The 22,283-nt window shown below is 47.7% G+C and overlaps 1 protein-coding gene across 1 annotated transcript in view; it reads left to right on the top strand.

The window, feature by feature from the left end:
• MAN1A2 (mannosidase alpha class 1A member 2) overlaps window positions 1–22,283 on the top strand; it is a 288,333-nt gene that overhangs the window by 77,351 nt on the left and 188,699 nt on the right. Inside the window, exon 3 of the mRNA XM_039529767.1 lies at window positions 12,515–12,611. Coding sequence (XP_039385701.1) covers window positions 12,515–12,611 — 97 coding nt within the window. The remainder of the gene's footprint in view (window positions 1–12,514; window positions 12,612–22,283) is intronic.

Genomic DNA, 22,283 nt, shown 5'->3' with positions numbered 1-22,283 from the left:
ACCCGTCCCTCTTCAGGGACCCTTCTCATGAGCAACTTCTTGTCCAGGAGGTCCAGACTCTCCTCACTCTAGGAGCGGTGAAGGAGGTCCCTCTAGGAGCTGAAAGGCAAGGGTTTCTACTCCCGATACTTTCTTGTCCCCAAAGTGAAGTGGGGCCTCAGGCCCATCCTGGATCTGCGGGAGCTCAACAAGTTCATAGTCGCCTTGAAGTTCCGCAGGGTCTCCCTGAGCACACTCATCCGTTCCCTAGATCCGGGAGACTGGTACGCCGCCCTCGATATGAAGGACGCTTATTTTCACATGTCAGCACTGGTCTCAGCCTGCACTCTCCAGGCGTCGCTCGAAGAACTGGCATGGCTGTATGCAGCAGTACCGCTTTGCATCATGGCACTGCGCCCCATCCCGACACCTCTCTACTTCACAGCACCGCTCTACCTCACGGCACTGTTCCCCAACACAGCACCATTCCCGCTCGTGGCACCGCTCCCGATCCTGCTCATGGCATCGGTCCCCACTTCGACATCATCCTCGATAGCGGCGCTGCTCTATGTCCCCAAAGTGAAAGGGGGTCTCAGGCCCATCCTGGATCTGTGGGAGCTCAATAAGTTCATAGTCAGCTTGAAGTTCCGCATGGTCTCCCTGAGCACAATCATCCCTTCCCTAGACCTGGGAGACTGGTACGCTGCCCTCAGTATGAAGGACGCTTATTTTCACATATGTATCACCCCGGCTCACAGATGGTCCTCCGCTTTGTGGTGAACAAGGTGCATTATCAGTTCACAGCCCTCCCATTCAGGCTGTGCACAGCTCCTTGCGTCTTCACCAAATGCATGGCGGTTGTAGCATCTTTTCTCCACCACCTACCACGTGCATGTCTACCCTTACCTGGACAACTGGCTCCTTCGGGGCCGCTCCCATCAGCAGGTGGAATCGCAGGTGCAAATGGTCAGAGACACAGTCGAACGTTTAGGTATCATTCTCAATGTCAGCAAATCCGTACTCACCCCAACTCAAAGAATATAGTTCATTGGAGCAGTTCTGGATGCAAATCAAGTGAGAGTGTTCCTGCCAGAGAACTGCGTTCCTCTCACAGATAATTAGCACCCTTTGCAGCTTCCCCACCACCACGGTGAGGCAGTGTCTCAGACTGCTAGACCATATGGCATCCTGCACTTACGTGGTTCAACACACCAGGTTACGACTCAGACCCTTGCAAGCGTGGCTCGTCTCTGTGTATAACCCGGGCCGCGACAGCCTAGACATAGTGCTGACCATCCCAAGACACACCCTCGATTCCCTGTGGTGGTGGCTGGAACCCCACATGGTAGGCGCCCGGGTTCCTTTCCACCCTCCCCAACCTACTTTGACTTTGGTAACAGACGTGTCCGCGTTGGGCTGGGGAGCGCATCTCGGAAGCCTGACAACTCAGGGCTTATGGCAGGTAGAGGAATTGGTTCTACATATCAACATCAACAAACTCAGGGCGATCCGCCTCGCCTGCCAAGCTTTTCTGTCCCGCTTTCAGGGCCACTGCGTAGCGGTATTGATGGACAATAACACGGCCATGTTTTATATAAACAGGAAGGCGGAGCCCATCTCCTCTCTGTCAGGAAGTCCTCCTACTGTGGGAATTTTGTCTAGCCCACTCCATTCTTCTCCAGATCTCATACCTGCCAGGCGTTCAGAAGGTGCTGGTGGACAGCTTTAGCAGATGTTTCCTCAAGCACGAATGGTCGATTCGCCCAGACATCATCCACTCCATCTTCCGCAGCTGGGGGTCTCCCCGAATTGACCTGTTTGCCACATGGGCCAACAGGAAGTGCCCAACCTTTGGATCCTTCAGGAGCCACAGTGCAGGCTTGATCTCAGATGCATTCATAGAATCATAGAATCTCAGAGTTGGAAGGGGCCTCAGGAGGTCATCTAGTCCAACCCCCTGCTCAAAGCAGGACCAAACCCAACTAAATCATCCCAGCCAGGGCTTTGTCAAGCCTGACCTTAAAAACCTCTAAGGAAGGAGATTCCACCACCTCCCTAGGTAACCCATTCCAGTTCTTCACCACCCTACTAGTGAAAAAGTTTTTCCTAATGTCCAACCTAAACCTCCCCCTCTGCAACTTGAGACCATTACTTCTTGTTCTGTCACCTTCTACCACTGAGAAGAGTCTAGATCCATCCTCTTTGGAACCCCCTTTCAGGTAGTTGAAAGCAGCTATCAAATCCCCCCTCATTCTTCTCTTCTGCAGGCTAAACAATCCCAGTTCCCTCAGCCTATCCTCATAAGTCATGTGCTCCAGCCCCCTAATCATTTTTGTTGCCCTCCGCTGGACTCTCTCCAATTTATCCACATCCTTCTTGTAGTGTGGGGCCCAAAACTGGACACAGTACTCCAAATGAGGCCTCACCAGTGCTCAGTAGAGGGGAATGATCACGTCCCTCGTTCTGCCCCTACTTATACAACCCAAAATGCCATTAGCTTTCTTGGCAACAAGGGCACACTGTTGACTCATATTCAGCTTTTCGTCCACCGTAACCCCTAGGTCCTTTTCTGCAGAACTGCTACCCAGCCATTCGGTCCCTAGTCTGTAGCAGTGCATGGGATTCTTCCGTCCTAAGTGCAGGACTCTGCACTTGTCCTTGTTGAACCTCATCATATTTCTTTTGGCCCAATCCTCTAATTTGTCTAGGTCCCGCTGTATCCTATCCCTACCCTCCATCATATCAACCACTCCTCCCAGCTTAGTGTCATCTGCAAACTTGCTAAGGGTGCAGTCCACACCATCCTCCAGATCGTTAATGAAGATATTGAACAAAATCGGCCCCAGCACTGACCTTTGGGGCACTCCACTTGATACCGGCTGCCAACTAGACATGGAACCATTGATCACTACCAGTTGAGCCCGACCATCTAGCCAGTTTTCTATCCACCTTACCGTCCATTCATCTAGCCCATACTTCTTTAACTTGCTGGCAAGAATACTGTGGGAGACTGTATCAAAAGCTTTGCTAAAGTCCAGAAATAGCACATCCACTGCTTTCCCCTCATCCACAGAGCTGGTTATCTCATCATAGAAGGCAATTAGGTTAGTCAGGCATGATTTGCCCTTGGTGAATCCATGCTGACTGTTCCTGATCACTTTCCCCTCCTTTAAGTGGTTCAGAATTGATTCCTTGAGGAGCTGTTCCATGATTTTTTCCAGGGACTGAGGTGAGACTGACTGGCCTGTAGTTCCCTGGATCTTCCTTCTTTCCTTTTTTAAAGATGGGCACTACATTAGCTTTTTTCCAGTCATCTGGGACCTTCCCCGATCGCCATGATTTTTCAAAGATAATGGCCAATGGCTCTGCAATCTCATCGGCCAACTCCTTTAGCACCCTCGGATGCAGTGCATCCGGCCCCATGGACTTGTGCTCATCCAGCTTTTCTAAATAGTCCCGAACTACTTCTTTCTCCACATTCATGATTCCATGGTCAGGTCAGCTGCTATATGCCTTCTCGCCATTCCCGTTCATCCACAAAGTGCTTCTCAAAGTCTGCAGGGACAAGGTGGACATCATACTGGTGGCCCCAGCTTGGCCTCGCCAGTGCTGGTACCCCACCCTCATGGTCTTATCGGTCCAGTCACCGATATGGCTACCTCTCACCTTGACCTCATTTCACAGAACCACGGTCACGTCCTTGACCCAGACCTTCAGTCTCTCCATCTCATGGCCTGGAGAATCCGTGGCTGAACCAGGCAGAGCTCACCTGTTCTGACCCGGTGAGACAGGTGCTTCTGGAGAACCACAAGCCATCTACTAGAGCCACATACAGGGCGAAGTGGTAGAGGTTCTCTAGCTGGTGCACCCAAAGGCAGGTGCTTCCACTTCAGGCTCCCATCCCTGGTATCTTGGACTATCTTCTGTACCTGAAAGACCAGCCTCTTGCATTTGGTTCTCTCCAAGTCCATCTCGCGGCCATCTCGACGTTTCATCCGGGCGATTCCAAGCTTTCGGTGTTCGTGCACCCCATCGTGGGTTTGTTTCCTGAAAGGTCTGGAAAAGATACATCCCTCGATGAAGCCCCCTATTCCAGCCTGGGATCTCAACCTAGTCATCTCTCGCCTTATGGGCCCTCCCTTCGAGCTGTTAGCATCTTGTTCACTTCTCTACATCTCTTGGAAGGTTGCCTTTCTGGTGGCTATCACATCAGCATGACGCGTGTCTGAACTGTGGGCCCTCACCTCTGAGCCTCTGTACACTATCTTTCATAAAGACAAGGTGCAACTTAGACCTCATCTGGCTTTCCTTTCCAAGGTGGTGTCCCGTTTCCATATTAGCCAGGACATCTTCCTGCCAGTCTTCTATCCAAAGAGAACAGCCCTAGCAAACAACAGCTGCATTTGCTGGATGTCAGGAGTGCACTCGATTTCTATATCGACCATACGAAGCTGTTCCACAAGACAAGCCAGTTGTTCATTGCAATAGTGGAGCGGATGAAAGGTTTGCCAGTCTCTTCCCAGCGGATCTTCTCCTGGATTACGGCATGTATCCACGCTTGTTATGACTTGGTGAAGGTTCCTCTGCCTGCCATCACAGCTCACTCCACGAGGGCGTAGGCCTCGTCGACAGCCTTGCTGGCCCATGTACCTCTCCAGGAGATCTGCAGGGCTTCAACGTGGTCTTCAGTGCATACTTTCATGTTGCACTACGTCATCGTCCACCAATCTAGGGACGATGTGGCCTTCAGCAGAGCGGTACTTTGGTCGGCAATACCTTGACTCTGACCCCACCTCTGAGGTAAGGCTCGGAAGTCAGCTAACTGGAATTGATATGAGCAAGCACTCAAAGAAGAGAAAACGGTTACTCACTATTTTTGTAACTGTTGTTCTTCGAGATGTGTTGCTCATATCTATTCCATTCTCCCCACCTTTCCCTCTGTCGGAGTAGCCAGCAAGAAGGAACTGAAGGGGGGTCAGGCCAGCTGGGTCGTATATAGAGCGCCATACCGGCGCCACTCCAGGGGGCTCCACAGCCGGCCCGACGGATAGCTTCTAGGGAAAAGTTTTCCCACATCTGTGTACGCGACGTGTGCACACACCTAACTGGAATAGATATGAGCAACACATCTCGAAGAACAACAGTTAATAAAAGGGTGATTAACCATTTTTTCTTGGTGGAAAAGGTGTTCTCATTGTTCTATTAGCACTTCAATAATAGAATATGGAGTTTCTACACTGATCTTAGTCAAAACAAAACAAGTAATTGCACCTATATGCTGCAAAGGGTACTCCAGATCTTGTTGCTGAAAGGAGTTCATTAGGCTACTCCCTACTGTCTTGAAGGAGGACCAGGAACAAAATGTTTTCACGGACACCATCACCGTGAGCAAGCAACAGTGTAGGATGGGACTAGAGCTATTTTAAATATATGATCAGATCTACATTTCAAACTGGACAGATATTAATCATTGCAATATGTAGCAATTAGAATGTTGACTAGGATTTGAAATAAATTACATAGTCTCAGTTCTGGCCCATCGTTTCAGTCTGTTGGTAACTGTAGTATTTTAAGTTGGGTCTCTAGCTAAACATAAATAAGTCGAAATTAGCCCCTGTACAGAGAGTACAGGTCATAGGGGCATATTTGGATTTGTTGGCAGCCAGGGCCTTCCTTCCCACAGAGAGATTCATTACTCTGTCAAATCTGGTATATTCAATTCAAGGAAATAAGAAACTGTTTGTAGCTCCTGGGTCATTGTCAGTATTCCCTCCCCACTCTGAACTCTGGGGTACAGATGTGGGGACCCGCATGAAAGGCCCTCTAAGCTTATATTCTACCAGCTTAGGTTAAAAACTTCCCCAAGGCACAAATTCCTTTCCTTGTCCTTGGATGGTATTGCTCCCACCACCAAGTGATGTAAACAAACATTCAGGGAGGGGCCACTTGGAGCCCTATCTCCTCCTCCCCCCAAAATATCCCCCCAAGCACCTCTGTAAAATCAGGATGGAAGGTAATTTTACAGTGTAATAAAAAGATTTAAAACACAGAGGATTCCCCTCTAGGCTCAACTTCAAAGTTACAAAACAGGAATAAACCTCCCTCTTAGCATAGTGAAAATTCACAAGCTAAAACAAAAGATAATCTAACACATTTCCTTGCTATTACTTACAATTTTTGTAATTTTAGATGTATCATTTCAGTAGGGGCTGGGTTACCTCCTTGGTCTCTCTCTTTGTCCTGAGAGGGAACAAAAACAAAGAGCACAAACAAAACCTCTCCCCTCACCCTCCCGATTTGAAAGTATCTTCTTTCCCCATTGATCCTTCTGGTCAGGTGCCAACTAGGTTAATTGAACTGATTAACCCCTTACAGGTAAGTGATTCTGTACTTCTGGCCAGGAGGGATTTGATGTTACTGCATATATAAAGGTTGTTACCCTTCCCTTTATATTTATGACAGTCATATAACAGCTTGCATATTCATGACCAAGCACACAAGATTACACCTCCGCTGCTTTTAGGGCTGGTTCAGGAGGACCTGTTCCTCAACCAGAGACAGCTTGGACAAACCGGTTACAGTTCCCTTTCAGATAAAGAACTTCTAGGACTGATGAAAGGATCAATGCAATGTCTCCACTGGCATCCTTTTAATCTACCCAGTCCCAACAATAACTATGTGACAATGGATTCATGTTAGGATGGGGAGTATACCTCAATACTCTCACAACTCAAGGCAGATAGTTACCTTAGGAAACCAGTCTTCACATCAACCTGTTGGAGCTTAGGGCAGTCAGGTACGCTTGCCTTCAGTTCCTACCCTCATCAACAGCAAATCAGTCAGGATCATGATGGACAAAGTGGCTTGCATGTTATACATCAACAGACAGGGAGGAGCAACCCTCCCTGTGCACTGAAGCTATACAGTTATGGAACTGGTGTATAACTTATCAGATTCATATCTCAGCAATTCACTTTCCTTGAGCCTAGAATGTCACAGCATATATGCTCCGCAGGCACTTCTGCCAGGACTACGAGTGGGAGTTGGACTCTCAAATTCTTCACGGGATATTCCAAAGATAGGGTCTTCCTCAGGTGGATCTGTTCAACACATTCAGCAACAAGAGAAGGCCTACATTGCCTCTCTGTGGGAGATGCTTTTCTCCTTCCTTGGATGAAGGGCCAGTTTTACACATTCCCTTCAGCTCCACTAATTCTAAGGCCTGGTCTACACTACGCGTTTAAACTGGTTTAAGGAGCGTAAAACCGATTTAACGCCACACCCGTCCACACTAAGAGGCCCTTTATATCGATATAAAGGGCTCTTTAAATCGATTTCTGTACTCCTCCCTAACGAGAGGAGTAGCGCTAGTATCGGAATTACCATATCAGATTAGGGTTAGTGTGGCCGCAGATCAACGGTATTGGCCTCCAGGTGGTATCCCACAGTGCACCACTGACCGCTCTGGACAGCAATCTGAACTCGGATGCAGTGGCCAGGTAGACAGGAAAAGCCCCGCGAACTTTTGAATATTTCCTGTTTGCCCAGCGTGGAGCTCTGATCAGCACGTGTGGCGATGCAGTTAAAAATCAAAATAAAAAAAGAGCTCCAGCATGGACCATGCGGATGTGATCGCTGTAAGGGCAGGCAAATGTGTTCTATCAGCGCTCCGTTACAGAAGATGAAATTCAAAATCATTTTTAAAAATTCTCCACACAGACGCCATAGCAGGAACTCAGTGCACTGCTGCGTGACAAGCGTAACGGAAAGCCAAAGAATCAAATGGACGCTCATGGAGGGAGGGAGCGGGGACTGGAGGACTCAAGCAATCCCACAGTTCCTGCAGTCTCCAAAAAGCATTTGCATTCCTGGCTGAGCTCCAAATGCTTCTAGGGTCAAACACAGTGTCCGCGGTGGTTCAGGGCATAGCTCGGCAATTTACACCCCCCCACCCACCCCCAGAAGTGAAAGGTAAAACAATCCTCTCTTGACTCTTTTACATGTCACCGTATCTTTACTGAATGCTGCAGATAGACGCGATGCTGCAGCAGTCAACACCAACATCCTCACTCCCCCCCCGCCATGGGTGGCTGATGGTGCAATATGGCTGATATCCATCATCATCATCAGCCTTTTGGCACATGAGGCAGTGCACAAGGACTGGTAACCATGCCGACTAGCATCCAGTGAGGTCGACCATGGGCGCCTGTGTAAAAAAACTCCTGATTTTTTCTGGTAGATGGTGCAGTATGGCTGGTAACCGTCTTCATCATAGCAACAGGGGGCTGAGCTCCATCAGCCCCCGCCCTTCATGTGTAAAGAAAAGATTCAATTGTCCCTGGACTAGCAGTGGGATGCTGGGCTCCTCTCCCCCACACTGCTTAATGTCCTGTCTGGACTATCATAGCAGCTGGAGGCTGCCTTCCATTCATTTCTCACTAACAAGTCACTGTTTCTTATTCCTGCATTCTTTATTACTTCATCACACAAGTGGGGGGACACTGCTACGGTAGCCCAGGAAGGCTGGGGGAGAACGGAATCAACAGGTGGGGTTGTTGCAGGAGGACCCCCTGTGAATAGCATACAGCTCATAATTTCTGTGGGATCTGACACAGATCAGCTGTGCTCTCTGGTTCTATGATAACACTGGTTCTCTAGTACACTTGCCCCATATTCTAGGCAGGACTGATTCTATTTTTAGATACCAAAAAGGAGGAATTGACTCAGGGAGTCATTCCCAATTTTGGCTTTTGCGCCCCCGGCTGATCTCAGCCAGGGGCACTTATGACAGCAGCAGATGGTGCAGTGCAAAAGGACTGGTAACCATGATCATCTTATTGCCAATTTATGGCATGGTAGATGGTACAGTATGGCTGATAACCATCTCTGCAGTCATGCAAAAGCAAATGCATGCTGCTGTGTAGCGCTGCTGAATCGCCTCTGTCAGCGGCATCTAGTACACATACGGTGACAGTCACAAAAGGCAAAACAGGCTCCATGATTGCCATGCTATGGCGTCTGCCAGGGCAATCCAGGGAAAAAAGGCGCAAAATGCTTGTCTGCCGTTGCTTTCCCAGAGGAAGGAGTGACTGACGACATTTACCCAGAACCACCCGCGACAATGATTTTTGCCCCATCAGGCACTGGGATCTCAACCCGGAAATTCCAAGGGGCGGGGGAGGCTGTGGGAACTATGGGATAGCTACGGAATAGCTACCCACAGTGCAACGCTCCAGAAATCGACGCTAGCCTCGGACCGTGGACGCACACCACCGATTTAATGTGTTTAGTGTGGCCGCGCGCACTCGATTTTATACAATCTGTTTTGCTAAACCGGTTTATGTAAATTCGGAATAATCCCGTAGTGTAGACGTACCCTAAGAATGATAATCAAGATCAGACATCACAAGGTAGGGTTATCCTTGCAGTACCGACCTGGCTGAGGCAAGCTTGGTATTCTTACCTGCTTCACCTATGTGTCAAATTGGCATTTATGCTTCCGACTGTCCCTCATCTTCTCTCCCAGGATGCAGCTTGGATACTTCACCCCAACCTGTGAGCCCTCAGCCTCCAGACCTGGCTCTAGATCAGTGGTTCTCAAACTTGTGTACTGGTGACCCCTTCACACAGCAAGCCTCTGACCCGCCCTTTTTACATTAAAACCGCATTTTTTAAATAATAAACACCATTATAAATGCTGGAGGGTTTGGGGGTGGAGTCTTGACAGCTCACAACCCCCATATAATAACCTCATGACTCCCTGAGGGGTCGCAACTCCCAGTTTTAAGACCCCCCTGTTCTAGATGGTTCACAGGATTAGAATCATCCTGTTTGATAGGAGTACAACAAGTATTACTAAACAGTAGATGGGAGTTAACTCAAATTACTTACCTTCAGAAATGGAAAAGGTTCAACCACTGGTGTCACCACTTATGCCTTGGTCCACACCACCAGATCTGATGTGGCACTTGGTTCTGATGTACTGTCTTCAATTTTGGACTTGATTCCAAAGCTCTCTCCCGCCTGTGAGGATACTGCTCAGGAGTCACCTGAAGTGGAGTATCTACAGCAGAGGTGGCCAGACTATGGCCCGTGGGCCACATCCAACCTGCCAGCCGATTTAATCTGGCTCTCAAGCTCCCGCTGGGGAGTGGGGTCTGGGGCTTGCCCTGCTCCCGCGCTCCGGCCGAGGAGCGAGGTCGGGGGCCATTCCATGTGCTCGTGCCACAGCTCCTGAAGCAGCAGCATGTCCCCACTCTGACTCCTACGTTTAGGGGCAGCCAGGGGGCTCCACGCACTGCCCCATCTGCAGACGCTACCCCTGGAGCTCCCATTGGCCGGGAACTGCAGTCAATGGGAGTTGCAGGGGCGGCGCCTGCAGACATGGCAGTGCGCAGATCCGCCTGGCCGCACCTCTGTGTAGGAGCCTGAGGAGGGACATGCCGCTGCTTCCGGGAGCTGCTTGAGGTAAGTGCCACCCACAGCCTACACCACTGACCCCCTCCCATGCCCCAACCCCCTGCCCCAGCCCAGATCCTCCTCCCACCCTCCAAACCCCTCAGTCCCGACCCAGAGCCTGCACCTCCAGCCGAAGTTCTCACGCCCCCTGCCCCAATCCAGAGCCCCCATCCACACACTGAGCTCCTCGTTTCTGGCCCCACCCCAGAGCCTGCATCCCCCCTCCCCTGTGCCCCAACCCTGATCCCCCTCCTGCCATCCAAACCCCTCAGTCCCAGCACTGAGCATCCTCTTACACCCCAAATCCCTCATTCCCAGCCCCGCACCTCCAGTCAGAACCCTCACCCACTCCTGTACCCCAACCCCAATTTTGGGAACATTCATGACCCGCCATACAAAAAGTTTGCCAACCCCTGATCTACAGGGGTGCTACCTGGAGAGGAAGAAAGAGTTACTCACCAGTAACTGTGGTTTTTTGAGATGTGTGTTCCTCTGGTTACTCCACTACCCACCCTCCCAGGAAAGTAAAGGAAACAGACATACTTGATGCTCAATACAGAGGGCCTCAATCCATGACTGGAGCCCCTATGTGCTACCACAATATAAATAATTAATAAGAGTGTTTAGTGCTATATATTATGGGTAAGATTTTTGAAAATGTCTGTTAAATAATTCCTGAGTTACTTAGACACTTTAGTATCAGAGGGGTAGCCGTGTTAGTCTGGTTCTGTAGAAGCAGCAAGGAATCCTGTGGCACCTTATAGACACTTTAGAAATTCCCAATCCATGTGAAAACAAAGCTCACTCTTTGTTAAATGGTAGAGCAAGTAATATTTAAAGAAGGAATTACAAACCCACGGAGAGAGAGGGACACAATAAAAGTAGATAAAACCAATTTTATGCATGAGTGTAGAAAACTGAGTTCATTTGTATGTTGCTTCTTGATGCTTTAAAAAGGGGTTGTTAGAGAAATTTACACATTGACTCACTCTTTGTGTTTCCTTATCTTTAAAAAGGGATAGTGTTACTTACCAACTTACTTTATATAAATGTTATGATTATTAATTGGCTGTTCTGCATTTATGTCAGTTGGAATGTGTAAAGTGCTGTATAAATAAAATGCTAAGTATTATTTTTATTATTAGGACATGGGTCTGCTGTTTGCTTGGCACAGTTCACCTACTGTACAGAATTGTGTGTCTATTAGTGCTCTACAAAGAATTACCAGAATGTCTAACACAAATTGTGAACTGTAATGAAATGGCAGGCCTTCTGGAGCTCTTCTCTCTTCACCTTTGGTGTATTGTTCATATGTTTTTAATATATGTATCATGGAGCTAAAGATGGATAAGTACAACAGTATTAGATCATCTAATCCACTTCCCATGGGTCAATGCAGGGTTGTCCCCTACAGAATATTTTCTAGCAGTGTTTCTCAAGTGTTTTCCTACTGGGAAGCCAACTTTTGGAACTTGTGGCAACCTCCCCTCATTTTGCGTGGCAAACCGGTGTGCTGTAGGCAAGGTGTGCCCTGCCTTGCCACATAGTAACTTGCTCTGTTGGCAAGCCCTAAATAATTCCTCCTTGCTCTCCTGGAAATGTACACCCTTCCGATATTTGTAGATTGTTGTCGTGTTATTGCTTAGGCAAGTTAGATTTAGGCCAAGATTTTTAAAAATGGATGTTGTGCCATATATAGGCACTGAAATCAGCAGCCTGAATTTCAGAAAGGCTGAGCACCTAATAGCTCCCACTGAAATTAAATTGACCTAAGTTACTGTTTGTGCTTTCAATAACTCCTGGTTAAAAGAGCGCAGTTTTATGTCCTTTGACACTGCTGTAGCATGTACAATGCATCACTCCTCTTTACTGGAGTATTTTAGATACTCTTGAGACTTTTTTGGATCAAAGACTGTTCGTACTATATAGTCTGCCTGTTGTAACTGATAGAAATAGAGTAACCATCAATATGCTGTGGTGAGTTTGAGGCATAGAATGTTCAGATAAGGAGCTAGATTATAAAACTGCATTGTCTGAGTAATCCATATTAACTGAATCAAATATTTCCCTTCCTCAGATGATGAAACATGCCTGGGAAAATTACAGGCAGTATGGATGGGGGCATAATGAACTCAAACCCATTGCCAGGAAAGGACATTCCACCAACATATTTGGTAGGTTATACTTTCTGTTACTTTGGTGCTTCTGTCCTCTCCTTCCTTCTCATAACGCTCTTTTAGAAATTCCATATGAATTTTCTTAGTATAGTACACTGTACTGTAAATATTATAAAATACTGTGAATCATTTTAATGACCATTCTTATCCACGTAGAAACTGTTTAATGGGATTTTTTGTGACAAATGCTTTTAAAACATATTTTATTACTACAGTTATATTGCTGAGTTTGGCTTATGAACAGTATCATTTTGATGTGCATACCAGTTGTAATAATGTGGTAATGATGTTTATGAAGTGCCATATATGTTACTCATTGTGAAATGTGTGGAAATACAGCATGCCTTCTCCACATGCTTGAAGTTAAACTCTCAAAATTTAAATGCAAGACACATAGAAAAACTATTCATAAGAAGATCAATTGGATCTGAAGGAAGAAAATGTAGGAATTTAGGAGCAACTCTAAACTTAGGAGTTGAATGTAAAAAGAGTAAAGCTCAGAGCACAAGAATATGGGTTTTAGCAGGTATGAAGTTTTTAAAAGGCTTGAAGGTTTAGTTCCTGACAATCTTGGCTAATAGCCATTGATGGACCTATCCTCCATGAATTTATCTAATTCTTTTTTTGAACCCAGTTATATTTTTGGCCTTCACAATGCCCCCTGGCAATGAGTTCCACAGGATGACTATGCATTGTGTGAAGAAGTACTTCCTTATGTTTGTTTTAAACCTGCTGTCTGTTAATTTCATTGGGTAACCCCTGGTTTTTGTGTCATGTGAAGGGGTAAATAACACTCCCCTATTCACTTTCTCCACAACATTCATGATTTTATAGACCTGTTATATCCCCCTTAGTTGTCTCTTTTCCAAGATGAACAATCCCAGTCTTTTCAATCTCTCCTCCGATAGAAGCTGTTCAATAATCCTAATCATTTTTGTAGCCCTTCTCTGTACCTTTTTCCAGTTTTAATATACCTTTTTTGAGATGGAATGAGCAGAACTGTAAACAGTATTCAAGGTGTGGGCATACCAGGGATTTATATAGTGGAATTATAAAATGTACCATCTTATTATCTATCCCTTTCCTATTGATTCCTAATATTCTGTTAGCTTTTTTGACTGCTGCTGCACATTTAGTGGATGTTTTCAGAGAACTATCCAGAGTGACTCCAAGGTCTCTTTCTTGACTGGTAATAGCTAATTTAGATTCCATCTTGTTGTATGTTCCTGATCACCTTTTTTGTATGTATAGTTGTGATTATGTTTTCCAATGTGCATTACTTTGCATTTATCAACATTGAATTTCATCTGCCAGTTTGTTGCCCAGTCACCCAGTTTTGTGAGATCCATTTGTAACTCTTCACAGTCAGATTTGGACTTAACTATCTTGACTAGTTTTGTATCGTCTGCATACTTTGCCACCATTACTGTTTACCCCCTTTTCTAGATCATTTATGAATATGTGGAACAGCACTTGTCTCAATAAAGATCCTTGGGGGACCCTGCTATTTACCTTTCTCCACTGTGAAAACTTACCTTTTTTTTCTACTCTTTGTTTCCTGTCCTTTAACCAGTTATTGATCCATGACAGGACCTTCCATCTTTTCCCATGACTGCTTACTTTGCTTAAGAACCTTTGGTATGGGACCTTGTCAAAGGTTTTCTGAAAGTTCAAGCAGCAAAGAGTCCTGTGGCACCTTATAGGCTAACAGACATATTGGAGCATGAGTTTCGTGGGTGAATACCCACTTCGTCGGATGCATGCACCCACGAAAGCTCATGCTCCAATACGTCTGTTAGTCTATAAGGTGCCACAGGACTCTTTGTTGCTTTTACAGATCCAGACTAACATGGCTACCCCTCTGATACCTGAAAGTTCAAGTACACTGTAATCATTGCATCAGCACATGTTTGTTGACCCTCCCAAAGAATTGTAATGATTCTAATGATTTCCCTTTGCAAAAGCTATGTTGACTCTTCCTCAACAAATTATATTCATCTAAGTGTCTGATAATTCTGTTCTTTAATATAGTTTCAGTCAGTTTGCTTGGTAGTAAAGTAAGGCATACCAGCCTGTAGTTACTCGAATTACCTCTGGACCCTTTTTTAAAAATCAGTGTTACGTTAGCTACCTGTCAGTCATTTAGTACAGAGTCTGATTTAAATTATAGGTTACATACCACAGTTAGTAGTTGGGCAATTTCACATTTGAATTCCTTTGGAACTCTTGGGTGAATACCATCCAGTCCTGGTGACTTATTACTATTTAATTTATCAATTTGTTCCAAATCCTCCATTATCGACACCTTAGTCTGGGACAGTCCCTGAGATTTGTCATCTAAAAAGAATGGCACAAGTGCAGTGATCTCCCTCACAGTCTCTGCAGTAAAATTGATGCAAACAATTCATTCAGCGTCTCCACAATGGTCTTGTCTTCTGTGAGTGTTCATTTAGCAATTCGATGGTCTAGTGGCCCCTCTGAGTGTTTGGCAGGGTCCCTGCTTCTGAGGTACTTAATTTTTTTTATGTTAGTTTTGTGCCAGCAATCTGGTTCCATTTTGGTTTAGTAGATCCCATTGTTTCTGTATAGGTTCCTCCATTCCCAAAAGCTTCACCAATTCCTAAGAAACCTAAGTCTCTCTTCTCAACACTGTCATCTCATCCATGCATTGAAACCCTGCAGTTCTGCCTGTCTATCTGTTCCTGTATGTGGAACTGGAAGCATTTCAGAGAATGCTATGGAGGTTCTGGACTTTAATCTCCTTTCTAGCAGCCTAAATTTGGCTTCCATGATCTCTCTCTTATCTTTCTCTTTGGTACCTACTTGTTCAGTGACCACCGGTCCTCCCCAGCACTGCACTTAAGTCTGTCAAGATGTCTCAAGAGGTCCACAACCTTCTTACCCAGTGAGCACTTCACCATGGAGTTCTCCCAGTCGTCACAAACCCAACTATCTATATTTGTAATAATCGAATCCCCCATTACTATTACCTGTTTCTTCCTAATATCTGGGGTTCTTTCCCCAGGAGGGATGACCTCAGTGCAAGAGCATCATCTGGAAGGAGAGTCCCAAATTTGGACGGGACAGGAGGGTGGCATTTTTGGCTCAAGTTTAGAGAATGTTTATTAAGTGTATCTGGCTCTCACGCTACCTCTCTGAACTGCCTGGCAAAACTCCCCTGTTTGCTGCTCTTGTTCTCTTGCTCCTCTGGTCACTTAGAAGCTGGCTTTTAAAACCCCTGTTCTCCCTGAATTAGCGCCATCTCCCTTGTCAAGGAATCTAATTTAAGATGCTTTCATTAAGTGATCTAATTAATTAAGCAGAACCAGCTGTTCAAATTGAAGATTTTCCTGTCTCTTTGTGGCTACTGTCTCATGAAAAATTAGGAGAGGGTAAAAATCTGTGTGTAATTAAAAAGCATATCATCCCTTTGCATAGCATTGTGCCCTGTGTTGTAGTTCACTTTAAATTCATTGGTGACTTGTGGAGTGAGCCAAAGAAATGGCATCACTGGTTTGCATGTTAAAGGCAAGTCCTTCCTCTGGATGCCTGAATCTGCCAGAAACCAGGTTACAAATTACACTCAAATGAAGCTGATATGATTAAATCTAGATGGCAAACTAGCTGTTCCTCTAATGTGTGCACTCCCTCTCGCCCCTCCCCCTTCACTTCCCAAGGCATTGTCTATACATTTCCATTTTAGTAGGGAGAGGCAATGTGGACTGCACCAATTTAAAGAATGGATTTATATAAATCCAAGCAGGGATGCTGTGTTCTCCCTGAAACTGTGGCTAATATTTATTTTGAAAAGGTGTATGACTTCCAGTAATTTTAAATCATAAAGCAGAGTCTGCTAAAAGCGTGAGCTAGGTAGTCAGTGTTTGACTAAGACAAGGTATAGTATCTGTTCTTATCAGTTTAATTTATTTTGATGGACATCTGCAACACCTGCTCTGAAGATGGATTCTTCTGTTGCCATTTTTGAGAAAATCGATGCTGCTTTGAAGATATACTCCATTGCTGCTACTTTGGAAGAAAACCCTCTCTCTGCTTCTGAGACACCCCCAGCTGCGCTCTCAGCAGCTGCTGCTGCTCCTGCATCCTCTACTTCTCAGAAAGCTCAGCGGAAGCCCATCTCGAAGACCACCCTTGGTGCCTCACAGAAGACACGGATCACCAGCAAGGATGTAAAAACCCCTGGGGATATCTGCAGGGAGACCTAGCACCACAAGGATGGCTCTTCGGGACCTCACATCCAGGTGCAACAACTTCTCACCAGCTCTTCAGGAGGAGGATCCCTGGAGAACCTCTCCCACTGCCCAGGACCAGGATGCTAAGCGCTGCCCTGCTGCTCCTGAGAAGGCTGCTACCAGAGGAGCGCCCCCCGACGACCCAGGACCAGGATACTGATTGCTGCCCCGCTGCTCCAGAGAGGGATGCTCCTGAAAGAACCACCTCCTAAATCCAGGACCCCGAAACTACTTACCACCCTACTGCCCGGAGGAAGGCTGCTCCAAGGGGAATGCACTCCACAGCCCAGGATCTTGATGTCACACGCTATCCTTCCAAGCAAAGAGATATCATGGCCAGTGAGTCTAGCACCCCCCCAGGAGCAACTTCACCTCCTCAAGCTTCTCTGCCAGACTGAGAGGAATCACCTGGCAAGTCTGCAGGCACAACAGAGGTCTGCCCCACAGAGGGTGAGGCAGGGGAAGACTACTGCATCTACCTCCAGTACCCGATCCCTACAGGCCTCCTCCTCTGCCCCTTCTGTTTCCCCTTCCATGGAGTCCAGACCTTTGGGGTCCTCAGCAAATAGGTTTGGAAGGCCCACAACAAACAGATCGCCTTCCGGTGTAGCCACTGCGATCTACCCTTCAAGACTCAAAAGAAATGTAAGTACTATCAAAACACATGCAAGGGACCCTTCACGACCACGAAGGTCAATCCCACTGACACCCTGCGGGTTCCAACCCTGACCCCCACCAACGCTCCTGATTCAGCACCCCAGCCAGCCTCCCCAGAGCCACAGCATGTAAGGGGGGACCAATTGCTGACTGAGGGAAGTGCGACCCCTGCCTTGAGGGCTGACCAACAAGATGATGCCACCAAAAGAACCAGCCCCATCTCCAGAATCCCCACGCTGGATTCTGCCATGAGGGAGATCACCACTATGTCGCAAGTCAGCAACCTCACCAGATGCCTCAGTGGCCTCACAGAAACCATCTGGCACAACACGGATACAAGACGGGGCAGCGCTCCCCAACACGTAACCTCATGCCGCCCTGCTGTAGGAGCAACTAGCACTGCCTCCCAGGCTGCCCGGCAAGATCCAGCCAAAGGAGGAGCCTCCCACAGCCCCTAGATCCCATGGCCGGACCCCACCCCTGGGAGACCCAACACCTCCTCCAAGGTTGCCCAGCAAGACTCCGACTGCCAAGAATCCCATGCCCCACAGAGGACCCCTCAGCTGGATATCGCCTGCAGGAGAACCAGAACCATCCCCAGCGCTTCCAGACACAACCGCGCCCCCGCAAAGCCCAGCACCGGTGCTTCCAGAACCCTTCTCTCTCCTGGAAGATCCAGCGCAGCCTCAGAGACACCGAGAGCTGCCCCCCGCACCACACCAGGACCCCCTCACCCCCAAGATCCACCTGAACACCACTGTCCAGTCTGAGGAACAACAAGGCCGTCCACGCAGCACCTGAACCTGTGGAGACAATGCAGCAGGAGGAGCAACGTCCGTGAGCGAGGGTTGCCACACCGTGGCAATCCGCCTGGACGGAGGAGCTGGCAAAGGCTGACAACTTCAAGAACTTTGAAACCCTGATGGACAGACTGACTGCAGAACTGTCTGCGGAAATCACAGCCAGAAGGAGGGAACCCCAGGAGGTCTCATGGACCACTTGCAGATTTTCCGTGCCGAGCCGTAACGACACTGCCAGAGAAGGCAGGAGAGGGGATGCCGGCCACCACTACGATCTGGCAGCCGAATCCCTTATTCAGAAACTATACAGGAGGAACTGCCCGAAAGCTATGAGGGACATCCTCGACGGGACCTCCTTCTACTGTACCATCCAGCCTGAGAGGCTCTACTCCTACTTCAAGGACCCTAACCCTAACTGACGTGTGACGCTCAGAGTGCCTTCTCTCGCTACCCCGGATCAACCTCACAGAGGACCTGGAGTGAGATTTTTCCCCGCAGGAGGTTCTGGCGAGGCTGATGAGGAGCAAAAACACTGCCCCTGGAAAAGATGGCATCAGCTACCACCTGCTGAAGAAGTGAGACCCCGGCTGCCTGTTGCTTGCTGCCATCTTCAACAAATGCCAGAAACCTTCATCCAAATCCTCCGGGACCTCTACAAGGACTGCACCACCACCATCTGTGCCATGGATGGAGAGACGGACACCATCCCCATCCGCTGCGGTGTGAAACAAGGCTGCCCCCTCAGTCCCATCATCTTCAACCTGGCCATGGAACTGCTCATCCAAGCCATTTCCAGCGGCCTGACCGGCTTCAACCTGCACGGCAAGAAAATCAGCATTCTGGCCTACACAGACGACCTGGCCCTGGTTGCTGACAGCTCAGAAAGCCTCCAGCAAATGCTTGATGTCACCTGCCGAGCCGCAGAGTGGATGAGCCTCCACTTCAACCCCCAAAAGTGCGCCTCTCTCCACATCAATGGCGGTACCAGGGCTCTGGTCTGGGTGTCATTTTCCTGATCCAGGGCGAGCTCATGGCCTTCCTCGAGGAGGGAGAGGTATGCCAACACGTGGGCATGCCCACAGGAGTCTGTGTCCGATGGCCCCCTGAAGACACCATCGCAGAGATCCTGCAAGACGCGGCCCAAATTGACTCCTCCCTGCTCGCCCCCGGCAAAAATTCAACGTCCTCAATACCTTCCTGATCCCCCGCATCTCCTTTGTCCTCAGGGGATCGTCCGTAGCCAAGGTGCCCCTGAACAAGGCCAAGAGCACCATCGGACGACTGGTGAGGAAATGGCTCTACCTTCCCCAGAGGGCCAGCACCGACATCATCTACATTTCCCACATGCAGGGTGATGCCAACGTACCTTGGATGGGTGACCTGTGCAACGTGGTGGTGATGACCCACGCCTTCCGCCTCCTGACGTGCCCAGACCTGATGGTGAGGCGCATCAAGCAGGAAGCCGTACAGGATGTGGTCAGGAAACGCATCGCCAGGGCTCCCTCCAAGCAGGACGTTGCCACTTACCTCAGCAGCTCCCTGGAGGCTGAGTTCGGGAGACGGGGGGGGACGACCTGGTCTCCCTCTGGTCCCACACCTGCAGTGCCTCGAGACGCCTAGAAAAGAGGATCGACTGCCCCTGGAAGTGGTGCGAGGAGGGCCGGGAGCTGGGAATACTGGTGCCGTCCATAAAGACCACACCATCATCACCCCAACCACCAGAACGATGCTGGAAAAGACCCTGAAAGGAAAGGACCCTGACCCATCTGCTGCCACTATGCCGAGAACCGCAAGCGGAAGCTGGACGAGGGCAAGGTGTTCGAGGTGTCCAGCAAGTGGGATGCCAGCAACCACTTCCTCCCGAGGAGCAGCTTCACCAAGTTCGCCGACTGGTGTTTCATGCACCGGGCCCGGCTCAACTGCGTTCCCCTCAATGGAGCCATCCGCCACAGCAACCGGGACAAGCGCTCCAGGAAGTGTGGCTACGCCAATGAGACCCTGCTCCATGTCCTCTGTGGATGCAAACAGCACTCTGGACCCTAGCGGCACCGCCACAACACCATCCAGAACTGGCTGCTGAAAGCCATCCCACCGTCCCTGGGGAAGACCACCGTCGACTCCGCCATCCCTGAGACAGACAGCCGACTGCGACCCGACATTGTCATGACGGATGCAGAAAAGAAGAAGGTCCTCATAGTAGACGTCATTGTGCCATTTGAAAACAGGTCAACGGCCTTCCACGAGGCCGGAGCACGGAAGGCGTTGATGTACACCCCATTAGCCGACACCCTGAGAGTCCAGGTCTATGAGGTCCAGATACACGCCCTGATCGTGGGAGCCCTGGGCTCGTGGGACCCCCACAACGAGCCAGTACTGAGACTGTGCTGAGTTGGTTGAAGCTACACCTGGCTCATGAGACAGCTCATGGTGTCCAACACCATTAGGTGGTCCTGACACATCTATACAGAACACATCACAGGACACTGTCAATACTATGTTGAGTAATCGAGACTGCCGACCAGGGAAATAACCCACTTCCTTTCCTGACGAACCAAGGGACACACGCCACCCATGTACTTATTCGCTACACTGATACTGACTTGGACTCTTAATACATTCCATGGGTGGCGTACCCGTGCCCACTTATCCACTGACGCTTTAAAAACTCCCACACCCCAATCTGGGTCTGTGCTGATTATGTGATATGTATGTATCTCATGATCCTTGTAAGCGATACCTGTAATCCCTCATAACTCAAGCCTGACCTCAGATGTACAGGACCTTCCCTCTTAACTTGTGTATATTTAATTTTAAACATTAACTTTAATTAAAAAAATTAATCTGTTTTTATCAGTTTAATATCTGAAGGAAAGCAATTGTGCAATAGTGCTTTTATGGATAAAGCAGAGTTTAAAAAAGGAGCAAAGAGTTGGTACTTCTTGGACCTTTTAAGAGATATATGCATATAGTATATTAAATAATAAGTAAGGCTTTTTTATGATCTAGGCTTGTGGCTTTTTTTATAGTGGTTACTAAAAAAAAATCCATTCCAAATTGGTAGAACTGTGAAGATACTGACTTGCTGCTATTTCCTATTTGTTGGTTGATGAAGTGTTGAAAATCTGTGAAAATTCTTTAGACATAAAATTATTGAGCTTCGTCAAAATATGGTTTGACAGGTGTGTTGATAAGAGCATGTCTTGGGCCCAACAAGGGATAAGATGTTAACAAAACCCTCTTTCATTATTGCAGTGTTTAACAATGAAAGGCATTTTTAGGTTTCATGTCACCTTATCACTGATCACTTCCATTGTAACAACCACCACTAATATGTAAAGTATTAAGTTAAAAGTTTCCATTTTAACAATATCCTTTATTCCCTTTCCTTTTAGCTGTCTAGGGGCCTGTATAGGGAGAAACCCTTGTGTGACAGTTTTTAGTTGGTATTAAAGGTAGTATTGTCCTTTTTGGGATAAAAGAAAAAAAGGTTTAAAAAGGTTAAAAAGGTCCCTAGCTGTTGTTATTGCTATTGTTGTTAGAGTTAATTGTTTTTCCTTTAAGACACATAAAAAGGGCAGAGAAAGGAATAGCAAAGATAGAAAACAGTTTCTCTGGTTTTGATTTTCACTTGCAGCCTCACAGCTGGAGAAACACAGGTCCAGCACTTGGTCTTATCAGCCACGCTAAGAATTGGCAAACTTTTATCAGTGTTGGGTAATTATATGTTCCTTTTAGCTGTCTCTCTGGTCAACAGGGTAACAGCACAGTTGAAAAGATGGAGTAAGTTTGGCTACTAAGTCAGAAAGATGAGAGATAGGTAAGAAAAATAAGGTTGGGAAGAAAAATGACATATGAGGGAGAAGATGTCACAACAGGAATCTAAGGACTTGTCTGCACTTAAAAGGGAATAGTGGTGCAGCTGTGTCGATGCAGCTGCACTGCTGTAGCGCTTTAGTGAGGAT

This window comes from Mauremys reevesii, linkage group 1 (assembly GCF_016161935.1).
Source record: "Mauremys reevesii isolate NIE-2019 linkage group 1, ASM1616193v1, whole genome shotgun sequence".
Taxonomy (NCBI): Eukaryota; Metazoa; Chordata; order Testudines; family Geoemydidae; genus Mauremys; species Mauremys reevesii.
The sequence above is the reverse complement of the archived record's forward strand: the minus strand, read 5'-3'. Positions and strand labels throughout refer to the sequence as shown.